The sequence below is a fragment of the Vanacampus margaritifer genome, chromosome 11 (assembly GCF_051991255.1).
Source record: "Vanacampus margaritifer isolate UIUO_Vmar chromosome 11, RoL_Vmar_1.0, whole genome shotgun sequence".
Classification (NCBI taxonomy): Eukaryota; Metazoa; Chordata; class Actinopteri; order Syngnathiformes; family Syngnathidae; genus Vanacampus; species Vanacampus margaritifer.
The window spans coordinates 11901940-11927483 of record NC_135442.1 but is presented as its reverse complement, the minus strand read 5'-3'; the positions used below and the strand labels follow the sequence as shown (position 1 = coordinate 11927483).

At 39.5% G+C, this 25544-nt stretch overlaps 1 protein-coding gene across 5 annotated transcripts in view; it reads left to right on the top strand.

The window, feature by feature from the left end:
- mid1 (midline 1) overlaps positions 1 to 24659 on the top strand; it is a 38986-nt gene extending 14327 nt beyond the window's left edge. For 2 of the 5 annotated variants that reach the window (XM_077579888.1, XM_077579887.1), the window contains exons 2-10: positions 12001 to 12722; positions 16945 to 17040; positions 19096 to 19203; positions 20690 to 20838; positions 20920 to 21047; positions 21853 to 21996; positions 22233 to 22394; positions 22458 to 22665; positions 23893 to 24659. In XM_077579888.1, the coding sequence (XP_077436014.1) occupies positions 12057 to 12722; positions 16945 to 17040; positions 19096 to 19203; positions 20690 to 20838; positions 20920 to 21047; positions 21853 to 21996; positions 22233 to 22394; positions 22458 to 22665; positions 23893 to 24241 (2010 nt within the window). In that variant the 5' untranslated portion in view covers positions 12001 to 12056 and the 3' untranslated portion in view covers positions 24242 to 24659. Of the gene's footprint in view, positions 1 to 1116; positions 1284 to 7504; positions 7714 to 9012; positions 9770 to 12000; positions 12723 to 16944; positions 17041 to 19095; positions 19204 to 20689; positions 20839 to 20919; positions 21048 to 21852; positions 21997 to 22232; positions 22395 to 22457; positions 22666 to 23892 lie in introns of those variants that run through there. The other 3 variants (XM_077579886.1, XM_077579889.1, XM_077579885.1) reach the window with 3 other exon arrangements.
- Positions 24660 to 25544: the final 885 nt, after the last annotated feature.

Sequence of the window (25544 nt, the reverse complement as noted above, 5' to 3'; positions counted from 1 at the left end):
TGTAGCTATAATTCAACTCGATTATTTCAAAGTTTCTTGTATTCCAAAAGGAGCCAAAATATGAAGCTCCCCTCCTGGACAAACAAACGCTTATCACTTCTTCTTTTACTTCACTTCCTCCTCATCCTTCTCTTCTTCTTCTACTTCTTCTTTTTCTCCTTCTTCCTATTTTGCTTCCTCTTCTTCCTCCTCCTCCTCCTCCTCCTCCTCTTCTTCATCTTCTTCTTCGTCATCTTCTTATTCTTTGTCTTCTTTCTCCTCTTTTTCTTCATTCTCTTCCTCTTCTTCTTCTTCATCATTTTCTTCTTCTTCCTCCTCCTCTTCTTCTTATTCTACTTCTCGTCCTCCCCATCCTTCTCTTCTTCTTCTACTTGTTTTTCTACTTTTTCTCCTTCTTCCTATTCCGCTTCCTCTTCTTCCTCCTCCACCTCTTCTTCTTCTTCTACTTCTCTTCCTTCTCTTCTTCTTTTTCTCCTTCTTCCTATTCCGCTTCCTCTTCTTCCCCCTGCGCCTCTTCTTCTTCTACTTCGACAGTAAATAACCCAGCATCGGCTCTGTCACTTTTGATATCCAACTACATTGAACACATCTTAAAGTGCTTAAGGCAGCTAATGGAAAATGCAATAAAATAGTAATAAATGTTCATATTAAATAATATAAAAAACAAGAACAGGATTAATATTACAGAAACATAAAATGTGAAGATAAAAACAGTTTAGGTGGTTAAGCTGATAAATTACATTAGGCATGCCAACACATCAAGCTCAATTATTTCAAATGATAAAATACTCATGTCTGCTGTCTGCTGTCTGCTGATCAGGCTCAATGCGCAGCCATTGCCTCAAGTAGCCTATAATTTCCAAGTGCAACCATCAAGGCGATAAATACTTTGCAAATTTTTCTATCATCAGCGCCACGGGACACGTCTAGACAAATGTGCCCCCTAATGCACTCAATGCTGATTTGGTCGATTTGGTTTATTTGAATATGAAATAGACATGCTTGCGGAGAGTTGTGGCCTCTTTCCATGCTCGGCCCCCCTCCTCGCTACTATTGGCCGGCTCTGCGATTCTTAGGCCTGCATGCCTAAAAGCGGGCTGACGGATCGAGAGGACTGAGAGGCTGGCTGGAAACTTTCGATCCTCCTGCTTGTCAGCGGAGGCCGGATAGTCACGGAAGAGGAGTGGACAAAGTTGACTCAGTCGCTCACTTATCTCTGCTCTGTGTGTGAGACCCGTTACAGCTCTCTTCCTTGCTTATTGACGGATGCCATCATGTGTCGGGTAAGTCGTTTGAGTGCATGCATGCATTCGAAAAAATATTGAGTCATCATCAGCTCGTGTTTAAACACGATAGGGCAGGGTCGTGTTTACTGATTCCTTGGTGTTTTTTGATCGGAATGCTTCCTAAAGGGACGGGATGACTAAGCGGGAAGGCCGACGGGGGAATTTTAGAGCATCAAAGCGAGATGGAACTTTTCCACACAGTCAAAGCATCTATTTGTGGAGCAGGCTGCTTGTTAAAAAGAGCACATGCAGTCATTTCCCATATGGAACGGTGCTTGTAAATATCTGCAGGCTTCCCCTTCTGTTAGTGACCGCCATAAAAGTTCATTTATTGCTTTTTTTCTACAAGAGCCATAAAGCAGCCTGTCGTGCATTACCTGTTAACTGACAAGACACTTTGGACTGGCACAGAGATGTTCGTCTTAATTATTCCATACATGCATATTACAACTTGGTGTCTTAAGCTTGACGTGAACACAAGTGGGACTCGGCGGTTGGTACGCATGCTTTGTCCTGCTAATTGGTTACTTATCTCGTTTCTGTAAGTAGGAATGTTTGACATCTTCCCACGACATTGTGTTGCTCCCTTTGATGGCCTGTGGGACAGCCGTTGCCATGGAAACGCCTGGGGAGTGTTCTTTAAGGAGTGGATATTTGGGTTAGGTCGAATTGGTGAAATATGCAAGATTGTAGACCACCACAGGTGCCATAGATATGTAGTGGTTAGCACGTCTGGTTTGAATTTTTCTGTATGCTCAAGCATCAAAAAAAACCTTTTATTTTAATTTGTTTATGCTGGAGCATACAGAAGGCTTTGATGCAGCCTCTGAACTGAAGAGAACAGTTGAAGCAATGGTAGTTATTACAAAAACGGCCAGCAGGTGGCAGCAGTGGATAAAAGATCAACCAGGGCCATGTTGAAAAAAAGCTCATTTACTCACATCGCTACATAGATTTGTGAATAATGATGAAACTTAGCTATATTCTAATGCTAAGTGCTGCAAAATGGAAACAGATAGAAATATACTTTTTTCTCCTGATGAAAAAACAGACTCTAATCTTTCTTTTGGTAAATTCCATGTTTTTACAACAATAGAACACAATATTCTTTGGGTCTTACAAATTCAGTCAAAATCCAGTAAAAACAGCCGGGAGTGAAGGGAGTTGCTTCAGTGAAAATGGCGAAGAGTGAAATTAAATATAAAAATAATTGACCGTGACATCAGTATTGCCTCTTTCAGTTAATGGGATTACACAAAAAATGTTTTCTTCCCACTTTTGGATAATGAAGCAACCCCTGGGTCAAACTGACCCAGGAACATTTTTGGGGTTCCTAAGAAACAAATGAAACAGAAGGGTTCAAATTAGATAATTAATTTGTTCGTTAACATGACAACACAGAAAATTTGCTCATGACACATCAACATTTCTTGGGTCAAATTGACCCAGGAGCATTTTTGCTATTCCTGAAAAATGAATGCAATAGGAAGATTTAAATGGGGACTTAACTCTTTAAGACATTATTGCAGAAAAAATGTTTAGTCTATGAGACTTTGAGCGTTTGTCTATATGTGCCCTGCCATTGGCTGACAACCAGTCCCGGGTGCTTTTCTCCAAAAGTCAGCTGGGATAGGCTTAGCTCAAACACCAACCTCATGATGACAAGTGCAATAGAAAATGGATGGCAATCGACCACAACAGAATGCTGCATGTGATCAGATTCTAATGCATTTGTCTTTAGGCATGATGGAGTAGCATATGGCTCATTACCCAAGCTTACGCCTTCCAACAATTGTTTGTTTGTGATCAAGACGAGGCTCAATGTTTAGTATAAGTGACACCATCCATACTCGATTCCGTGCATATCCCCTCTTTATTGCAAGGAATTAGTTAGTACTTTACGTTTGAACAATATTGCCACATAATGTTACTGTTTGTGCCCTTATTCTTATAAATGTCAGATTTTATAATTGTGATGTAAGTACTTTTAGTTCACTTGTCATTTTAATATTATTCTGTGTGCTGTAGTACTGTCAGCATTCAGTAAACTCAATTTGTATAGTTGTAGTTATTAAATGAGCCACATAGTGGTGCACTTTGACTATTTTCCGCATTGTAGCTCCTGCTGCTATTTTGCTTTCTCCAAATTGAAGTGTGCTGCTGTAACAGCAACGCGTTGGAAGTCTCATTGTTTGACCAAATGTTCCTTCTGGTCTGGTGCGCACGTGGTGTTTTCCCCACTGCTGGCACGTGCCAGGTCACGCAGGGGAGGTTTATGCAGTTGACCTCAACAAAACAACACACTAGGAATGCAGGCAAAGAATAGAAACGTTGCGTTTGGATACCAAATTAAAAATAGAACCTTTTTCAGACAAAGTGTTATGATATTTTTTTTTTCTATTTTGTATTTGCAGTTTTGTTCTTGCAAGAGAGGAGAAATTGTTTAGAGCGTACATTGGATGTAGTGAGTGCTGTAAAGTCATCGGACTTACACACTGACTGGTTTGCCATTCATACAAAACACAACTTGTCATCACAAATATATAACTACTCATATATATTGTTTACATTTACTTGGGCATCCAAAAAATAACTTTAAAGAGTCACATGCTGCTCACAAATTCTAAACACGTCGTTGTGTAATGCACCTGTGTCTAGTTTTAAATAGTTTGCTATCAACAAAGAAACACAATAATCCCTACATTTTGTAGGTGTTATTTTTGTGCTATGATTGATAGCTTTAATTCACTTAGCATAACTTTCAACTAAATAAATAAATACATTTCAACAAAAGGAGCTTAAAGCTGACTGAGAAGGGTTACGGCTGAAGCATTTTTCTTCAATTCAGTCAAATAACCCTTGATCAAAAATATGAATATTTAAAGATTTTATTCATTTTTTATTTTTTTTACATCAAAACACAACTTGAGCTCTCTAGAACCCCCCCAAGCAATCGCTGAAGGTTCTTCCTGATACAAAAACACTTATATCATCAGCAAAAACCACAAGATTCCAAATATTGCAAACATTACATACTGTATATTCATTTATATATAGTATAAATAATTTTGGTACCAGAATTGACCCTTGAGGCATCCCATCTGTAATTGTGGATAAATGCACATGAACATGCTGTTGTCTATTTTCAATGTGTGTAACTTCTAATCATCGCATTTGCCTTTATCCAGAGCAGTGCCACAATTTAATGTTTTTCCCCAAATTTTTCCCTCTTTGGTCCATATCATCACCCTATAAAAGGAAATCTTTTTTTTTTTTTTTTTTAACTATCCTTGCAACTTGCAACCATAGTATGCACCTTTATCCAAATCTGGCCCACAATTGTATGTTTCTCCCTAGTTTTCTCATTCTCTGCACATTCTGCAAGCCTTCACAAGTCTTTGTGGAAATGCTTTTAACTTCTTATCCTCATCTTTATTCAGATCGGCACCACAATTTTGTCCCCCCCCCCCCTCTATTTTTTTCAGCCTTGTCCTGTCTTTACAGCCCTTCAAAAGGAAATTTGTCAGTTTTTTTTAATGCTTGTAACTTACAACCATCATATGCACCTTTATCCAAATCTGGCCCACAATTGTATGTCTTTTCTGCTAGCTTTCTCATTCTTGGTTCATTCTGCAAGCCTTCGAAAGATTTTGTGGAAACTGTAGTTTTTAAGTTATGCGTATAAGTGCATGAACCAAGTCTGCACCACAATTGTATGTTTTTTCACAACTCTCAGTTTTTTTTTTTTTTTTAGCTATGCTTGTAATTCATAACCATTGTACCGTCCTCTATCCAGATTGGCGCCACAATTGTATGTTTTTCCCCTACTTTTCTCTCATGGAAAACTAATTGCTTTAATGGATATGTTTAATGCTTCCGCTATGTTTCATGCAAGTGGTTGAATAGATTTAGCAAATTCTAGCTAATGACCATGCAAGCGTAAGATCCTCGGTGGTGGCAACAATGAGGCACGCCGGTCAGGAAGCAGGAAGTGTGGGTCTAATCTCAGCGTTGCGTCGAGTTGCAGATCAGGGTACATTTGTCGCTCTAATGAAGCGCTTTGCCGGGCTAAAGCTGTAAATCACATTACAGGCCTGAGCGGGCCGCGGCGGAGCGTGGCGGCTTCACGGCGCACCAGCAGGCCCGCGCGTCGGTCACGGCTCCGCTCATTACCCGTAATGACGTTAGGTGTCTTCCCCGGAAAAAAAAAAAAGAAAAATCAGTGGAGCTCCTTCACTCTATGCTTTGTGGCCATCATTAAAGGCTGATAAAGGGCCGCGTCCAAGCGGATTAGAAAGTGCTTGAGCGAGAAATTGTCTCCCTATCTTTTGACATTGTCGTCGTTTCATCTCCAAGCGAGCCATTACTTGCTAATCAAATCAACGTGCAAGTGATAAGTTCATTTCTTGACAAAGTCCTACGCGTTTGCAGCGAGCGGTGCGGCGCCACGGCGATGGCAGTCACACTTAATTGTATGTCATAACGGGTTAGCATTAAGGCTGGATGTTGTAACCTCATTTAAGAAGAAATAATTTGACCTTAATACAGCAGATTCATACTTTTTGGACTGCTACAATGGAAGCATGGTGGACTAGTGGTTCGCCATTCTGTAGTCAAGAAGCCCTGTGATTGGACATGGCTATAAATGTTACACTGCAGGGTTGTACTGCACAGTCTCCACTTCGTTGCAGCGGCCCTTAATCTCATCTTGAAAAAAATGTGTCTCCCTCCCAACAGTCATATGCAGTAGAGCATCATTCTACTGCTTGGTTGTTGTTTGCTAGCTTTTCTTGTCTAAATGATGCATTCCATTTGTGGTGTGTTTTTTTCAGTTTACTGTGGTGGAAAAACCGACAACCCCAAACGGAAGGGAAAATAGTTGAGTGGGTACTGAAAGCGGAAAAGTGGCATTTGCTGTTTCCACATTCTCCTGTTTGAAGTCAGTTAGACGTTGTATACTTACCAGATATATATTTTTTTACTTTATCTTAGGATTCAACTTCAAATGTCAAGTCAATAATAATGTATACACTTTTTCTTTCTTTTTGACGATAATCAGCCCGGTGCCGATATTGGGCATTTTGACGAATATCGGCATCTGCCTTTTTTCAAAATTTGACGGCCAATAAAAGGTAAAGCTAAAACCTTTATAATCTCAGGGAACTATACAGTATATTCAAATTTCCAGTTAACTTTATAAGAGATGCTGCTGACCCTGGGAACCTTCTGAACCTTTTGTTTTTGTTCAACATTAAAACAAAGAAATGTGAAATTTTGAGATTTCAGGATTTTTTTTTAATTTTGGAAAAAAAACTGCTATGGCATTCCTTCTTTAACTTTCCAATTAACTTTTTAAGACGTATTAATACCCTTGGGAGCTCCCTGAAAAAAATTTCCCCGAAATTTTAAATGAAGTACTGTACAGTATATCGTCAAAGATTTTTAAAAAAGGGAAAAAAATGTTGACATTTTGAAAAGTCTGAAAATTTGTTCAATAAACATTAATGCTTTACGACATTACAACAAAGTCAATATTGGCATTTGTATTTTTAAAAAAATTAACAGAAAGACCCTCCCCCCTTTTGTTTTTTTTACTGTAAATGAATGTTGGCTTCAAATATCGGATATCTGCCTCCTTGACTACTAATACTAATACTACACGGAAGTAATATTGGGCTTTAATAATACAGCATGAAGACACTTAATATGAAATAATCATTGAAACTTATCAAATTATAGAGTAATGGGTGAAGGTATCGGGTGCTTATGGCGACAGCCGATACCAGACAGCTATACTGAAGGCAAAAAAAACCAATCTGACATCGAGTACGTCCTCTTTTGCAGTAGTTGGCGCTATACTGCAGCAGTTTTACACAAAACATAACCAAGATTCGGACCCGGATCCTCTTGACTGTCGACAGCGGATCAAGTAGAATCTGTCAAAATCTGTTTTTCTCAGGGAATGTCTGTAACATTCCCATTTAGGTCGCCCAGAACTACTCGTGTTTTGTTTGAATTTAGCGTAGCTTTTAGTAACAACTGTGACTGTGAGAGAGTTAGTGTGTGTGTGTTTATGTGTGTGTTTTATGCCAGACGAGTCAATCAGGGGACATCCGATGAGTGACGGAGGCCGCGCGCGGTACACGGAAAGCTGACGGCACCTCCACTCGAGGGCCGACTGGGATGTGGCAGATGATGTCATGTCATGTCAGCTTGGGCTTGGTGTCTATCACGGGGGAGAGCAGCTGGAGGTTGATGTTCCGAGTCACTCGCGTTGTGTTTTCAAGCCATTTGTCTCGGTTGTTACGCTGCTCCAGATTGTGTTTGGGATTTGTTGGACATCGCAGTGTTTGCCGAGTAAATCCCGATGGAATGTTGTCCAACTTTCGACATGACTCAGGTTCTTGTCTATGTCTACGCCTCCCTGGTGAGTAACACAACGTTGCATTACAGACACAGGTAAAAACGCCGATCTCCTGTGTTTTGTACTTGTGGTCCATAGTCTCCATTTTACTGCAGTGTCTTTAAGTTAGTTCACAAATAAAATACAAAATAATGGAAATGAAAACACATGCTTATTTTACCTTACACTTTGGCTCTGCTTAGCGCTAGTACACATTCTCCACTTTGTTTCAACAGCTCATAGTCTCTTCTTGAATTTAATAAAACAAATACACATGCTAATGTTAGCTTAGTCCGTGGCTGCATCTGGACTCACTGGAGTCCACGGTCTGGTTATTGCTGTAGCAACCCGTAGTCCTCTCTTGAACACGATCTAGAATAACAAAAATAAATCAACATGCTAATGTTAGCTAAAAGCTAATGTTAGCCTGTAGCTGTGCATTATCTTGCATTAGGTAGGGTACAGCTCGGACTGGTTTCGAGTCAATCTTGTACAGGTCAGATGATAACGAATTATACATGTAGTAATTAATACTTAGAACTTCAAGTTATAACTTATCAAGTTCATTAGTTTTTGATTATGTGACTTAAAATTACACACGAGCGACTATCCAATGCCTCGTTTTGTCCTTGGTGGAGATAGCAAAATAAAATAAATCGGTGATTGCACCCCCTTGCCCCAGAGTTTGTTTTTTTTAACCTGTATTCTTATGAATACACTACATAGACAATATATTTAATGTTCAAAATTATAAACGTTCTCTCACGTTCAGAGAATCTGGAGGAATCACAATATGCGGCAAGGCCGAAAACCAACATTGAAAGCCCGTGACCTTCAAGCCGTCAGGAGGCACTGAATTAAAAACCAACACAATCAGGAAAACTTAAATAAAAATATATAATAATAATAATAATAAAGCATTGTCAGGTAAAATAGTTTGTTGAAACTCTACCGTGTGGAGTAAAATATATAAGTATTTCAACCATCACCCATAAACGCTGCTGGCTCCTTTGGACCCGAGGTCACATGAGATGGACTGATGCAAAGTGGAAACGTTTGCTGCGGTCTGACGAGTCCATTTTTCATATCGTTTTTGTAAATCATAGACCTTGTGTTTTCTGGGCCAAAGAGAAAAATGACCATCATAACTATTATCATCACATGGGTCAAAAGCCAGAATATTTGATAGTATGGTGCTATGTTAGTGCCCATGGCTTGAGTAACTCGCACAAATGTGAGGGCACCATTAATGCTGAAAAGGTACATATAGGTTTTGGAGCGACATGCAATATGATCCCCTCTAAACAATGTCTTTTTTAGGGACATCCCTGCATATTCCAGTTCCACATTCTGCACTACAGTACTACACTGGGCTGCCAGCAGTCCAGACCTGCTTACCATTCAAATTTTGTGGCACATTACAAACTTGTGTCAACTGAAGATTTACATCAAGCAAGAAAGGGAAACTTTTATTGAGTGTTGTTAAAAGGAAAGTTTACACAGCAGTAAATGGGTTGTGTAAACAAAGTAGTATTTGAGGTTTCTCTATATTAACTGCGTAGATCCTGGGGGAGTTTCTGTCCTCGTCTCTTTTTGAGTCCGTAGTGATTCACACGGCATTGCATTGTTATGCGAGGGTCAAAGGGACATCCACAGACCCACACAAAGGAAAGCATGACACTGATATGGGCTGATATCACATACCTGTGAGCTCATGGGCTGGCCCACTCTCTTTTTCACTCTAGCTCACTTTCTCTCATACACACACACACAGAAAAAACACACACGCTCCTCTTCCAGTGCCGGCCATCCCTCCGGCTGTAGGTGGAGCTGGAGCTTTCCTGGAATTGTCGGGCAACTTTTCCTGTTGTGCTGGCTGCAGTCTCGCTCAATCAGCTTTGCGCTGGGATTAAGGGGAATGTCGGTCTCGGGAATGGCAGGCGTGCTTCCCAGCCTGCCGACGATGCCTCCTCTGCTCTGGTGGATGTGATTTTTTTTTCTCTCTCTCCCCGTTGTGGTCAAAGGTCTTCTTCTTTCTGCAGAAATGAATCGGCGGTGCAAAGCGGGGCGGAATCCATCGGTGGGTCAATCGAGAAGAGTGGCAGGGATTTGTGACTTTTTGGGAAATTGTCAATCGGACGTGTTTATGTGCTCTATTATTCTCTATATAACCTGCTTGATAAGACACGGTTGTTCCATCATTCTACTTTTTATGCTCTAAAACTTATAGTTAAGTTATAGATTGGATGGAATGTCACCTGAGTTTCAGCTTCCGCTGTACGCAAGAAAGTGACATCACCAGCATAACAATTGCACTCTTGTCCGCTAAAGTGTGTGTGTGTGTGTGCGTGTGTGTGTGTGTGTGTGTGTGTGTGTGTGTTTAAGGAACCAACATGCTCAGAGGTAATTGCTGTCTCCTTCCCCGATAACAAGCTTTCGCCTTCTTCACACATTAATTAGCGTGTATGTCAAGGGTTCGCACCCGTGGAAAAGGGGTGGGAATGGTGGAAGGTCAGAGGGTGCACTATGTCCACTCACAGCTGGGGTGTCTGACCCGGACCGGGAACAAAGCCTTCAGTGTGTGTGATAGTGCGGCGTGCACGGAGGCCCTCGCCATCAGCAAAGCGGGCCAATCCGCTTCTGCTTGACTGAGCTGTCAGTCCTCGCTGCAGCATATGGAGACGGGTGAGAGGGGTGAAAGAACTTTATCTGGGCCGAATTAAAAAAGCAGATGATCCAGTTAAGCGGCAGAGAGTGAGATGTAATGCCGGACTGTAGTGTTATATATACACTGGCGGGACACTTGCATAATCTGATGAGATTCAATTCAGTGTACAGTATATGTATTGTATTCGGAAGAGGATTAGGGCCAGTGAAGATGGGGGGAAAAAGGTGGGCAGGATTCTGACTTTATTCTCAGAATTCTCACTTAAAAGTCAGAATTCTGACTTTCAGAATTTCAAATTCTGACTTTAAAGTCAGAATTCTGAGAATAAAGTCAGAATCCTGCTAACCTTTTTGTAATCCTCTTCCGTAATTGTAGGCATACAAAATTCAGTCTTTAAAAAATAATACTAATACTATATTTGAATGCATATATATATATATATATATAAACAGTATAAAAATATGAGAACTAATACTTCAATTAAATGCATATTTTACTTGTCTAGTTCATAGAACTAAAACAAAAAAAAAATTATGATAATGCTAGATAACTATACAAATAGCAAAAAAATAAATATTGATGTAATCAAATATTTTCACTATCCACCCTTCCATCCATTTATTCATCCATACCACTGATTTTGGGTTTGGGCCCAGCCAATCACAAGTAGCCTAACGACAATTCACACTCACATTCTCAACTATGGACAATTTGGAGTCTTCAATGAATCTAATGTGTAGGTCTTTGGAATGTTTGTTAAAGTATCTGGAAAAAAAAAACTTTGTATAAGCGATTTGAACCCTCACCTCATAACCGTGAGGCATACCTGTACGTTTGAACTGTGAACCACTACCTCATCGTACTGCTCCATATATTTGAAAATACATTTGTAGACTTCAGGGCACTCACAAATTAAGACTCAAATGTGTAAGATAATCTTGCAGTAGTGGTTTTGCAAGTTTGTGACAAGAATTGATGGCGGTTGTGGTTTACAGTGTGGTAGAAATGAAATTCAAATTATATTCCAAATTACGGAAATGTGGAATAAACAGTTTTGACTTGGCTATGTCGTTCAAATGTATTGATAAAGTCATACGAACTTATTGGTAAAGTTGTTCCGACAAATTGGTTACGTTGATTGAACGTAGCGGGTAAGTCATTTGAACGTATTAGTTAAGTTGTTGGAACGTATTGGTAAAGTCTTGTGAACATATTGCTAATGTTGTTCGAGCATCTTAGTTTGAACATATTGATGAAACGTAGGCTAAATGCTAAACATATTCAAATGTTTTCCCTCCTATAATGCCACGGGGTATTGACTCGTGCGTGCACAATTGTGGCATTAAGGGAATTATTATTTTTTTTTTTTAGAATGTGGCCTATATTTTACCAATATATTCAAACGACTTTATCAATGATTTTGCAGTACATTCAAACAACGTTTACTCCACATTCATACTTAATAATGTATTTATTGTGAAATGAATGTCAGAAGTTGTAAATATATTGATTCCCTCATAAGTTTTGTTTTGATATGTGGGATACCTTAGTAGTTTATTTTCTGGTTAGCTCTCTATAATATTAACAACCACAATAACAACATTACATACATATATAATGATGTCATTTGTAAATGTGTGCAGATAGCTGAGCGGCTTCCCTGGATTTCGCTGCCCTCTCCGCTGAGTTTGGCCTGAAAATGGAAACACTGGAGTCCGAGCTGACATGCCCAATTTGTCTGGAGCTCTTTGAGGATCCTCTTCTCCTGCCCTGCGCTCACAGCCTTTGTTCCAACTGCGCCCACCGCATCCTGGTGTCGCACTGCACCCCCAGCGAGCCCATCCAGTCCATCCGCGCCTTCCAGTGCCCGACCTGCCGCTATGTCATCAACCTCAACCAGCGAGGCCTAGAGGGACTCAAGCGCAACGTCACCCTGCAGAACATCATCGACCGCTACCAGAAGGCTTCCCTCAGCGGACCCAACTCGCCCAGCCAGCCCCGGCGGGAGCGAGCCGCCCCCGACGGCGGCGCCATGACGCAGCCCGGAGAGCGGGTGCCGTGTCAGTTCTGCGAGCAGGAGCCGCCCCAGGACGCGGTGAAGACCTGCGTCACCTGCGAGGTGTCCTACTGCGATGACTGCCTCAAGGCCACCCACCCCAACAAGAAGCCCTTCACGGGCCACCGCCTCGTGGAGCCCCTGCTGGACTCCCGCATGCGAGGGGTCATGTGCACCGAGCACGAGGACGAGAAGGTCAATATGTATTGTTTGACGGACGAGCAGTTGATCTGCGCTTTGTGCAAGCTGGTCGGACGACACAGGGACCACCAAGTCGCCGGTCTGGGGGATCGATATGACAAACTCAAGGTGAGGCAACTTTCAATTTCCAAAAATGCATCTGTCACACAGGAAGTAGCTTTTCCCGCCTTTTTATTTTATTTAATTTTTTTTAGGGCGGCGCAAAGCTACTTTTACCTTGTACAAACCTTAACTCAGTTAAAGTATGACCAGCATTATATCACATTAGATTACAATTTTGCATATCAAATTTTATGATAATAAGATCTAACTGTGTTTACCTTATGGTAAAACAATGCCTATGTACTAGTATTTACATGAGGAAATACACAATTATTATGGTAAAAAAAAAAATCTGCTGTATCAAAATTTTAAGTGCTGACAGCAAAATATAGTACTTCAATGGCATTCATCTGCTGTATTGTGCTGTCATGGTAAAATGTGTTTTCATGGAAAACTGCAATTTCATTGCAAAAATCTAGTGTTTTTATAACAACTATTGGGTTTTATTGGCAAAATATAATAATAAGATATAGCATTTAAATAGTAATATACATGTACAATTATATCAAAATAGCACTTCGTTTGTCCATTCTGTAATGCAGGCAAAGTTAACATTTTCGTGGCTAAACATGTTGTTTTCCTGGCAAATATTGTGTTTTAGTGGCAAAACATGCATATTTAAACAACAGAGTATAGTGATGTATTTGCAAATTTTTCATTTCTATGGTAAAATATAGTGTTTCTCAACAAGTTATTGTTTTGAATAGTGAGCTATTATATTTTCATTGGAAAATACACATTTATGCTGGTTTTTCGTGGCAAAATATTTTTAATGGTGACATATATACCGGTAGTGTAAAGGAAAGTATACAATTATTATGGTAAAATGTTATATAGCAAAATATTTTATTTGCACAGTAAAAAAAAAAAGAAAAGGGGGCAATCCTGGCATTTTCATACCAAAATCTGATGTTTTAATGGCAAATATTAAATATAAAGAATAAAATAAAATGTTGTCATGGCAAAATTTTGCATTATCATAAAACATTGTTTTCGTAGCAATGTTTTTGTTGGTTTTTATAGCAAATCTATTTATTTATTTTTTAAATATGCAGTTTATATGTAAAATATGCTGTGTTTGTGGAAAATATATGTTTTCATGGTAGAATATTTTTATGGTGTTTTCAGCGCAGTATGTTTTTTAAAACACGTATAGTATTCACTGCCAAAAACTGTGTTTAGTGGCAAAATGCTATGTTGCGTTTTCTTTGATTTAGTTTTCTAATGTTTTCATGCTAAAATTATTTATATCATTTAGTTGTCAAAATGAGTTTTAATGTCAAATATGTTTTCATTGGAAAGATATAGTGTTTCCATCGTACATATTGTGTTTTCATCACAAAATTTCGTTTTTTCATCGCAAAGTATTGTGTTTTTGTGGCAAATTTCTGTTTCCAAAACTGTTTCATTCTAAAATAGTATTGTACTGACACTTTCAATGTTTTACCTGGCAAAATATAGTGTTTTAATGTTAAAATGTTATGATGACAACTTATATTGATATTCCAATATTTAGTGTTTACATGTAAAATATTAATAATTCCAAAGTATAGTATTTCCATTGCATTAATTCCGTAGGGTTTTTAATTATGAATTTTTTTGTTTTCATTGGGAAAATACAACCATTTCATGGTATAAATACATAAATATGACTACGATCAGAGTGTTTCTCTGCAGCACTCCGGCATGTTTGCAGTGTGTTGTGGCATAGCTTGCCATCTTTTAAGAGTGGGTCACTTTGCTACAGGGGTCAGCTGTCAGCTGTAAGAGCTGATGCACTCCCAGTGATGCGCACCCTCTTGGGGAACAAATCTTTTTTTTTTAAATATCAAAGCTTCTTAAACTCCCCAGATACTTCATTAGGTACGCCTGCATCTAATGAGATCCACTCCAAGATCTGCAAAAACATTCCTGCCTTTACAACGGTAACAATGCTCAGTTTGGATTGAATCTGGCAGAGAGGTGTGGAACAGCACTGCATCAAATCATAATCAATATTTAATGTAGCTCATTAGATTGTTCAGGTGTACCTAATGCTGTGCACTTCTGTGCTCAAATCCATCATTTCATGTCAACAATGGCAAAAAATTCCACATGTTGATACGAGATAAAAATCCAGAGCAGGACGGCGAGGCGTCAGGCCACATAGGAAGGAAGGAAGAGCGGCCACAGCGAAGGTGTGGACCACAAAGTGCTGGTTTGGAAAAAAAGAGAAAGATTCTTTCCGCTCATCAGGATGAAATGACTTTAGGAAAAAGAGATGTCCGTGTCATGCGGCTGTTCAAACAAAACAAAGGAATTGCATTAGCGGGACAGGACGCATTGTCGGCTCACTCGGAAGAGGAAATGCTTGGGCTCACTCCGTCTGCCATGTTTTTCTGTTGGCTGCCCTTCTCTCTGTTTATTTGAATTGTAAGATACTTCCACTTGACATTTGGGCTCAGATGTTGGAAACAATCAGCATCACTTTGATGGATATTGTTATTTTACCATATTCACCTTTTCTACCTGCAGCTCGGCGTTTCAAATGGCTTTTAGCCTCCTTCCCCTCATACGCATGAATAAATTATATGTATTGAATATAAAGCCTATTTTAGCTGACTCACCTGCACTCGCCGTATGAAGGCATAATGTGCATTTCAAGTTTTCTTTTTTTTGTGTGCAAGTTTCTCTACTTATTCATTTTCCGCAGCATGCTTTTAAACAACATTAGCACACCTGCACGAGCTAATGGTAGCCAATGCAGTTGTACGTCTGGCGCCATCCATTTTCTATAGTGCTTGTTCTCATTAGGGTCACGGGTGACTTTGGGTGAGAAGCGGTCGACATGCATCCACATGCATTGGATAGGAGAAGTGTACACACCCATGTTAAAGGGACATTCAGTGTTCCCTAGCACCATCTAGTGGTGAACTAAAAATTCATTCATTTTAAAAAACATATATATATATATATATATATATTTATATATATGATTGTACGACTAGTAATCACTAATTTTATTACATGGCTGTAGTCTCAACCTTACTAGAGCTGCCATGTTTCGCCGCCATCTTCTGCTTGCATCAAGTTTCGGACCCAATAGGTTGACCGCTGCTTACCTTCCACAGCTGGGGCCTGCAGGTGTTCGTCACTAACTTCCGTGATTCGGACCCGTCGCTTGTCACTTTCTGCTTTGCTCTCGCAAGCTTTTGGTACCTTTTGTTTTGCTACCTCCTCCTGCTAGCCGCTCTTGATAGTCACTCCAGCATATGGTTCAGACTAACTCCTGCTAGCCGCTCTTGTTAGCTACTCTGGCTAATTCCGGCTCGCTCAGTCTTTCGGAGTCGCTCTCCGGGCTTCACAACGGCTGCCAAGTCGCTGTTGCTCACGCAAAATAAGAATTGGTGGTAGGCTTGTGAAATGTGGTCTCTCTGAGACACCGTAATGCGCGTGCCAGGAGCACTATAGTATCTCACGTGCTTTTAATGCTATTCTTTGACCACTAGATGGTGCTAAGGACTACACACTAGGTTCTATATAAAACAATTAGACCAAGATAAACATTAAAAACTGTATTACTGAATTTATTTTAATGTTTTCGAAGGGGATTTAATTAGTAATTACCATTATTTATAATCCCAAAGAAGGCCTTATTATATTTTAGCATTAAATATACAGCGTGCATAAAGAAGCCCTAGCATGCATTTTCCCCATATTTACCTTTTAGTGCTTAAAACCAAACCCATTCTAAAATTCTTCTGTCTACTTTCATCTTAATCCTCAGGTGCCTATTTAAATCCTTATCACTCCGTCTGCGAGTCGCACCTTATTAGCATTTGAATCTTACTGTACAATATATCGCTCCATTTAATTTTATGTAATGACACATAATAAATCTTTAATTCAGCGGCGATAATGTTTCATAATGGGAGAGTCGTTATGGCAGCCAATTACAGCCAGAGATGAAGTTGGAGACATAAGACTTTGATCGGAGGCGGTGATTAACAGGGCCGGGGTTTAGTTAGACAGATGCTCGGCTAAGCTTCGCGGCCTCAGCAGGCGGCGTGATGGCTTCTTTGGCACGCTGGAGGCCGTCGTACCAATCAGCGGCCAAATGCGGTCATTCCCGTTCTCTCTCACTTAACTCCGCTCCAGCATTTATTGCATTCAAAGCTTAGCATGGGGCCAGCGTGTAATTAAATATTCTCTTTAATGCATTTTGTTTCTGTGTTTTCCCCCCCCCCAGCATGCCTTGGACACCAACCTTAGTAATCTCATCAAGAGGACCAGTGAGTTGGAAACTCTGATGGGCAAACTCATCCAGACGTGCCAACACGTGGAGGTGAGGCTATTAACGGTCAGGAAATAACATCTGAAGTTGGCTTTACATCATCATCAAACGCTCATTAGCCTGTAAATCTAGCATTACCTGCACCAAGGGTTCAGTGCTTGTCTGCTTGAGGTGAAAGATTTGTTTTTAGTCGCAGTTAGTTATTCTGTCAGTCAGTCAATAAGTTAGGCAGATGGTTGGGCGGTAGGTCAGTCTGTTTGTATGTTAGTCAGTAAGTTACCAGTAGTTTGTTTTTGACATGACCTGTTATGCTGTTAGACAATCTCTACTACGCAGAGTCCAGCTAGTCGGTCAGCCAGTTAATCTGTTTGCTTGTATGATTGTTCAACGACATTATCATCCAGTTAGTTAGTTTGTTAAACAGTCGGTATGTTAGTCAGTATGTTTGTGGCATCCTTTGTTATTCTTGTGTAGTCATCCAGCTAGCTAGCAAACAGTCAGCCAACTAGTTAGTTATCAAGTCAGTCAATCAGTTGGTTGATCAGTTAGTCATTTAGGTAGTCAGTCAGTTAGTTAGTGAAAGAGGAATAAATTATTATGTCCTCTTTGCGTGTTCCAAAAATGAAGATAGATTTAATGTAAGAAAAATACACCTTTTGCAAAAATGATTTAATAAAAAACAGAGAATCTCTGGACAAATAACTGCCTCTAATCATCACTTAAACAGGTGGGATTCAGAGCGTCAAATGTAGCTCTTCCGCGTGCACAACGGTTTCTTATAGTTAAAAAGACCTCCTCTCTTTCATTTGTAGACAAAACATACTCTCTGGTACTTTTCCGTGAGCGATGGCGAAAACAGAGTCAGGTATGGGTGTTCAAAACAGATTCTGTTCTCAAGGACCAAATGTGTTTTCGCACAAAGCGCTGAGAAGGAACTTTTTTAGACTAAATAGTATGTCCCAGTTTAAGGTCAGCCTATACAAAGTCAACACCATCTGCTCTGCACCGGACACAAAACATTTTGACAAGGTTAATATAAAGAATTAAAATGTTAATAATGTGTAACAATGGTTAATAAAATAAAATGAAGTATTAAAAATGTTACAATATCTATCAGTAGTCATTTAAGTATGTCAGTCTGTTCGTTTGTATGATTGTTTGTTTAAGTGTGAGGCGCAGTTAGTCATCTACATTTTCATCCATCCATTCGTTAGTTAGTTAGTTGGTTAGTTTGTTTGTTTGTAGTTGTTTGTTTGTTAGTCTGTCAGTCAGAAGGTCAACAAAACAGATGGTTGGTTAGTTATTCAGTTATTCAGTCAGATTGTATATTTGTTAGATAGTCATTAGGTTAGTCTGTTTTTTGAGATTGTCAGTTACTGTATGTTAGTCAGTCAGTACAGTCATCCAGCTAGCTAGCTAGTCAGCCAGTTAGTCTGTCAGTTGGCTGCTTGCTTGGTCTGTTAGTTAGTTAGTTAGTTCATCATTTAGTCTGTGACACAGTTATTTAGTTACAGTAATTAGTTGGTTTCCTTTTAATTGTGATGAGAACATGTCATCATCATGTGTAATGTTCCAAAAACTATTCATAGTTTCCAACATTTCATTAACTTAACAATAGGGATGGACTTGATGTCCTACTGTTTCCATGCCATTGTTCTGTTGAGCAGAATGACATTGCCCAGTTGTGCCACAGTGGAGGTCTGCCTGGCTGTACTGTCGCCCAACTTCTCATAACTGACGTCATGCTGTCTCTCATGTTGTACTTCTTCAGAAAGCAACCCAAATGAAAGTGACTCAACAGCTCCACTGCAGGTTGCAAAGCAGTGCACTCCAGTTTTCCCCAGTTGCCTAAAGACAATATTAATTAACAATCAATTCCACACGACCCACAGAATTCTAAGCGCGTCAGCAGGCATTTTTGTTTGTATTAATCTCCCTTGTGTTTACCTGAGCTTTATTTTTGCTTCCCCGTGATTTCAAAATGCTTATTTGTAGTCTAAGTGAGTCAACCCTCTTGTGTGGGATTTGTATAGGCTTAAACTACACTTTACTTGACGACACTCCATTATTGACTGCTGATTATCTGGACTTGTCTCCCGTGTCTAGATAAATGCATCCAGGCAAGAAAACAAGCTGCTGGAAGAGTGTGACCTTCTGATCAATATCATACAGCAGAGAAGGCAAATCATCGGTACCAAGATAAAGGAGGGAAAGGTACTGTTTGTCACCTTTTATATCTCGATAACCTTGATAACCCTCACCGCTGAGATGCTGGAACTCAATAGTGGAGCTCATTGTTGCTGTTGGAATGCTGCTGTAACATAACATGCTGGGTGTTGGTTTGAAACCTTGAAACCCTCAGACTCGAGTTGTCAACTAATATACTGTCCTAATTTCTTTCCAATACCAAAGATGCCGATGTCATGAGTGAAAGATGGAAAATTTTGAACAAATAATGGCTGCAAAAGGCCAAATAAATATAAGGGAAGTTCCAAGGTTGAACACAATCTGTTCTGGGATGAAGCACAAAAGCTGAGCACAATCCTGTCAGGAATGTTAACCAACCTCACATTTATAAAAATAATTTCCAAGGTGCGAGGTGGTGTTTCAATCCACATTTTAGCATTCTTTCTTAACTCTCAGTTAGTTGATTGATTATTAGTTTGTTTAGTTAGTTGGTTAGTTAGTTAATATGGTAATGAGTGAGTGACAGTGAATTGGTCAGTCATTCAATCACCTAGAAATGGGATATGCAATCCTGGTACTCAAGAGCCGCAGTCCTGCGTGTTTTAGATGTCACCCTCTTCCAACACAGGTTATTCAAATGGGTTAGGGTTAGGGTTAGCAGTGTTGGAGGAGGGAGACATCTAAAACACGCAGGACTGTGGCTCTTGAGGACCAGGGTTGCCAACCCCTGACCTAGCCAGTCAGTCTATGTGTCAAGTCAGTCAGTTGGTCAGTAGGTACCGGTAGTTAGTCAGTTAATGAGGTCAGTCAGTTTTCTCTCTCAGTTTATTTGTAAGATTGTCTATTATTCTGATAGTTAGTTAGTTAGTTTGTTAGTTTGTTAGTTAGTTAGTCCACCAGTCCGTTTTTTTTTTCATTATTAACTATCGCGCAGTACTAACATAAATGTTGCAAAAAATAATAATAATAATAATTACGAAAACCCAAAGAAGGAAATCTCCCATGTGTGATTCAAGAATTCTGATTTTGCCAGTTTTGGTTCAGATCTTGATAAAGTTCAAGATCGTAAAAAAAAAAATTGTTTTAAATAATTTTCACTTTTCTGCTGGGACAGTAAAATTATGCCACACATGTTTGTTGCCAGTCCTTATTTTGGAATAACAAAATCTAATGAAAAGCAAATAGTAATCTTTGATACACTCTGAATTAAAAAATTTCCCTACCGTAATATATATATTTTTGTTGTATATTTAGTTTTGAGCGGCTAGGGGTGGATTTCATGAGAATTTTAATTTTGATTGAATTCCAAACTGTCCGAAATGTGTTTATTTGGCATTACCACACCTTTAATAAGGTTTAAATAAATGGAAAATTATTATTGGTTCTTTAAAATGGTCAGAGAAGTTCATGAACTATCGACCGGATTTTACCCAGTGCTATTTCATTTTCATTGTTGCTGTGTGAAACTCATTTGGCACATTTTTCACCAATCCATTCCTTTCGGCCCATCCAGACAGTGCGCCTGAGGAAGCTGTCCCAGCAAATCGGCAGCTGCAAGCAGTGCGTGGAGAGGTCCACCACACTCATTGCTCAGGCCGACCACACCCTGAAAGAGACGGACCCCTCGCGCTTCCTTCAGTCGGCCAAAAGCACCTGCGAGAGGTGAGTGGACGCTGAGATCATTCCGGGTAAGAGTTGATAAAAATATCAGCGTATTATTGTTTATTCTTTGACCTGTTACAGAGTCTCCATGGCAACAGCATCCTCTCAGATCTTGCTACCGGAAATAAACCTGAATGACACCTTTGATACTTTTGCTTTAGACTTCACAAGGGAGAAGAAAATGTTAGAGAGCCTTGATTATCTCACAGGTGAGTGTTTTTACTTTATTTTTGCTTTATGTTGAAGCCCATTCATTTTGCTTGGCTTGGTTAACACATTTCTTTCTCTCTCTCTCTTTTTTTTTTAAATCTGAGAAACTGTTCAAGATGATTTTTTTGGTGCTGATTCATCAATTTTTCATATATACATATATATAGTAATATATTTAGTAATATTCATGAATTAAAGGTTAGGTTCAACAAAGGGTGCCATTTCTTTCTTAAATGTCATACCTAGAGATTAAAATGTAAAATTTGTATTGCGCAAGCTTTTATTAGTCAAACTTAAAAACAAGAAATGAAAATATCTCATTATTTTTTTTCTTTAATTGAGCAAATATTTACATTTGTCATTTATTTATTTAACAAACCAACCAGAAATAATTTGGTTACTTTATTATTTTTAGTTTTAAATTCAGAGATATGTGTTTTTATTGGACGCGGGGGGAAAATGTTAGTTGGGAAACATTGCATTTGCCTACAACCATGTCAAGCTCCACAATCTAAGTTTTCACTTTTTCAAGTGCTCAAAACAACTGAAAAAAAGGTCATACGTAAAAAAAAATAATAATAAATGTTTGCGTCTATGCAGATTTAGCTAGCGGCATTGCGACTGCATCTGAATTACACTTGTTAGGCGTAAAACAAATCACAAAGACCTGATGCTAATAAGCGCCTTCTAATCCCTGCGACAAATTGTTTTTTGTTTGCTATTTTTACCCCCGCTCAGAGTGAAGCCTTTGATGATAATCTCCGAACAACATTTGTTGTTTTTTTGTTTTCTTCCTTGCTACAGCGCCTAATCCGCCGGTAATCCGCGAGGAATTATGCACGGCTTCGTACGACACCATCACGGTTCACTGGACGTCTGACGACGAGTTCACTGTCGTGTCCTATGAACTCCAGTACGCCATTTTCACCAGCCACGCTAATGTTGTCAGTAAGTCGTTTTGCTTTTTTGTGTGTGTCTTTGTCCTCCTTTTTCGTTATGTTGTTGTAGTCGGTATTCTCTTGAACTAAAAGGTTGATGACAAATTGTATTTTAGTTTCTCAATGTCTTCTTAAGTGAAACAGCGAGGGGCCAGCAGAGGGAAAATGTGATGAGAACATCAATGGGAATTAGGTAGTTACGAGATTGTTTACCAAAGCACTTTCTGCTCATTTGATGTTCTGCAGGTTTGTGCAATTCCGCTGACAGCTGGATGATCGTGCCAAACATCAAGCAAAATCATTACACGGTGCACGGGCTCCAATGTGGCACCAAGTACGTCTTCATCGTAAAAGCCATCAACCAGGCCGGAAACCGCAGTAGCGAACCGGGAAAGCTCAAAACTAACAGTAAGTCATTTCCCCGCGAAAGATTCCTCAGCCTCACGAAGCTCAATTTTGTTTTCGTCCAAGGTCAACCGTTCAAACTGGATCCGAAGTCCGCTCACCGGAAGTTGCGGGTGTCCCACGACAACCTGACGGTGGAGAGGGACGAGACGACGTCCAAGAAGAGTCACAGCCAGGACCGCTTCAGCAGCAACAGCAGCTACGGCGTCACCGGCAACGTTTACATCGACAGTGGCCGGCATTATTGGGAGGCTCTCATAGGAGGAAGCACATGGTGAATACTCTCAGCTCTTGGAAAATTACAACATTTTTCATTACAAAATGTTTTGTTGTGAGGAATAAATACAGTAAAATAAATTGGAAAAAAACTAAACAATTATTTCTAATTTAGATGTTTTTATTAGGAGGATTAAGCAAAAAAAAAAAAAAGGATGCTAATGTTAGCTTAGCCTGTTGCAGTGTCTTCCTGCTCTAGTTGCCCTCAATCTCCTCTCAAATCAAATCAAATTAAAAATGTCAAAAATGAACACACATGCTAACGCTACATTTTGGTTTACCTTAACTCTGGGCACTGCAGTATTTTAGTCCACAGTCTCCAATTTGCTGCAGCTGTTCGAGTAGCATTCTTGTCTCTTCTTGAATAAAATCCAAAATATGAATACGTATAATAAAATTAGCTGCCACTGTTTCAGTGCCTTAGCTCTCGGCATTGCAGTATTGTCCACAGTCATAGCTTTGTTGAAGTGGCCCTTAGTCTCTTTTTGAATCAAATGAAAAATAGAATAACAAAATTAAATGCGCACGGCAATAGCTTACCATTTTGCTGGGCCTTCGCTCTTGATACTGCAGTACTGTAGTCCACATTCTCCACTTTGCTTCAGCGGACCTTTGTTTCAGCTCAAATAAAATATGAAATAAAAAAGTACTGTATATGTCATAATGTTATTGCACCTTGTTAGTGGGCCTTTGTTTTTGACACTACAGCATTGTAGTTCTCAATCTCCGCTTCTCTGCAGCCGTCCTTACTCTCCTCTTCGATAAAATACAAAATTACAAAGATAAACACGCATACTAATGTTAGTCCACAATATCCACTTTGCTGCAGAACCCCTTACTCTCAGTTTACATAAAATCTGAAATAAAAACAAAATATGTGAAAATGCTGTTTTACCTTCTTGCTGTGCCTTGGCTTTTGAAACTGCAGCATTGTAGTCCACAATCTCCACTTTGCTGCAACAGCCCTTACTCTCATCTGAAATAAAATCCAAAATAAAAATAAATATACGCTATAAAGTTATCTGACCTTGTTGCTGTGCCTTGGCTTTTGAAACTGCAGCCTTGTAGTCCACAATCTCCACTTTGCTGAAGTGGCCCTTAGTCTCCACTTGAATAAAATGTTTCACCAGACTTGTCGCTGAGACTGTGCAGTGGAAATGCATAAGTGCTATTGTAGCACACTAGATAAAGTCATTCTTTTCTTTTTTTCTCTTCCATCATGGAGGTTTGCAGTGGGTATTGCCTACAAGTCAGCACCAAAGCACGAGTGGGTGGGCAAGAACTCAGCCTCCTGGGTACTGTCCCGCTGTAACAACTCGTGGATGGCCCGTCACAACAGCAAGGAGACCCCCTTGGAGCCCTCGCCCCACCTGCGGCGACTCGGCGTACTGCTGGACTACGACTCAGGCTTCCTTTCGTTCTACGACGCCGTGGGCTCCCAGCACTTGCACACGTTCGACATCGCCTTCACACAGCCCGTTTGCCCCGTGTTCAATGTATGGAACCGATGTCTCACCATCCTCACTGGACTGCCCATCCCGGATCACCTTGAGGGAAGCGAGTCCACCAACTGACACGTAGGACGGTTGTTTGGACTTTTTTATAGGCACAATAAATAACTGTGTGTTTTTTCCTCGTCCAACCTTTTAATGAGTTTAACTTTAACAATTTGCATTTCTGAAAGGATTTTCAATTATTTTACTTTGCACATGTATGTACATTATTCTGCTGGATTGTTTCAAAAGGGGAACCTACTGTTTTAAATTGCTAAAATATTTTACACAGGCTGCAATTGTTTTGTACTTAATCTTAATTTGTGCAATTGTATATATGTGATGTAAAAATGTTTTGGGAGGAATTTTTATGTGTCGTTCTAAAGTTTGAGGGCTGTGTGATAAATGTCTATTTTAATACTGTATGTGTTTGCAAAATTGTTAGCACTTTGAGGAGGGAAAAAGAGTCACAATAAAATGCATTTCTAAATCACTTGTACACGATGTTCCCTTTTTTGTTTTCTGCAGTTTCATTCAAATGTGTTTATTTTTCTACTTCTACTAAAATGTGGTCAATTAATACTATTAAACTGATCCGGGTTATATAGTGTCAGAAATATATATACATGTATATTAGTGCATATATATATATATATATATATATATATATATATATATATATATATATATATATATATATGTTTGTATGTGTGTGTGTGTGTCACAGGTATAAAAATATGTATTTTTATTATTTTTTTTAGATTTACTTACACTTTTGATAACAAGTATGATGTGTATAGCACCTTAGTAGCCCGTCAGTGGACACCTAATTTTAGAATGCAAATGGAATAATGTTTTAATATTAGTCTGCTTATTTCAAACAAATGACTGTGTTTATTCTCATGCTTTCTTTTTCCCTTTTTCCCATTGATGGGGCTCCTTTTTGGTCATTTAAAAAGAGACACAAAAAGCCAAAGAAAAAGCAATACCAGTGCATAGTCAATCATTTGATAATTGTTGAGTTGAGCACAAGTGAGGTACGCTCATTAATATGATAGCTCTGAAGGCCTTTTTGCACTAATTAAGACATAATCTCTGATTAAACCTTGGACAAACAGTCATCACATTGCAGTCAAAAAGGGGGGAAGGAATAAAAACAGAAAAATGTGTGTGTGTGCGTGTGTGTGCGTAACTTGATGTGATGTGCTCTGACGTGTCTTTTAATGCTGGTGTAACACGGCTTGAACTCTGCAGTGGCTCCTTTCCGCCAAAACGGATAAACACATTGAACTCCACGTGACCTCCCCACGAGACCCCCAGCCGGCTCTTACAAGGTTGCCACCCGCATGCTTTCAGACCCATCAACAAATGCTACAGTCTGTTA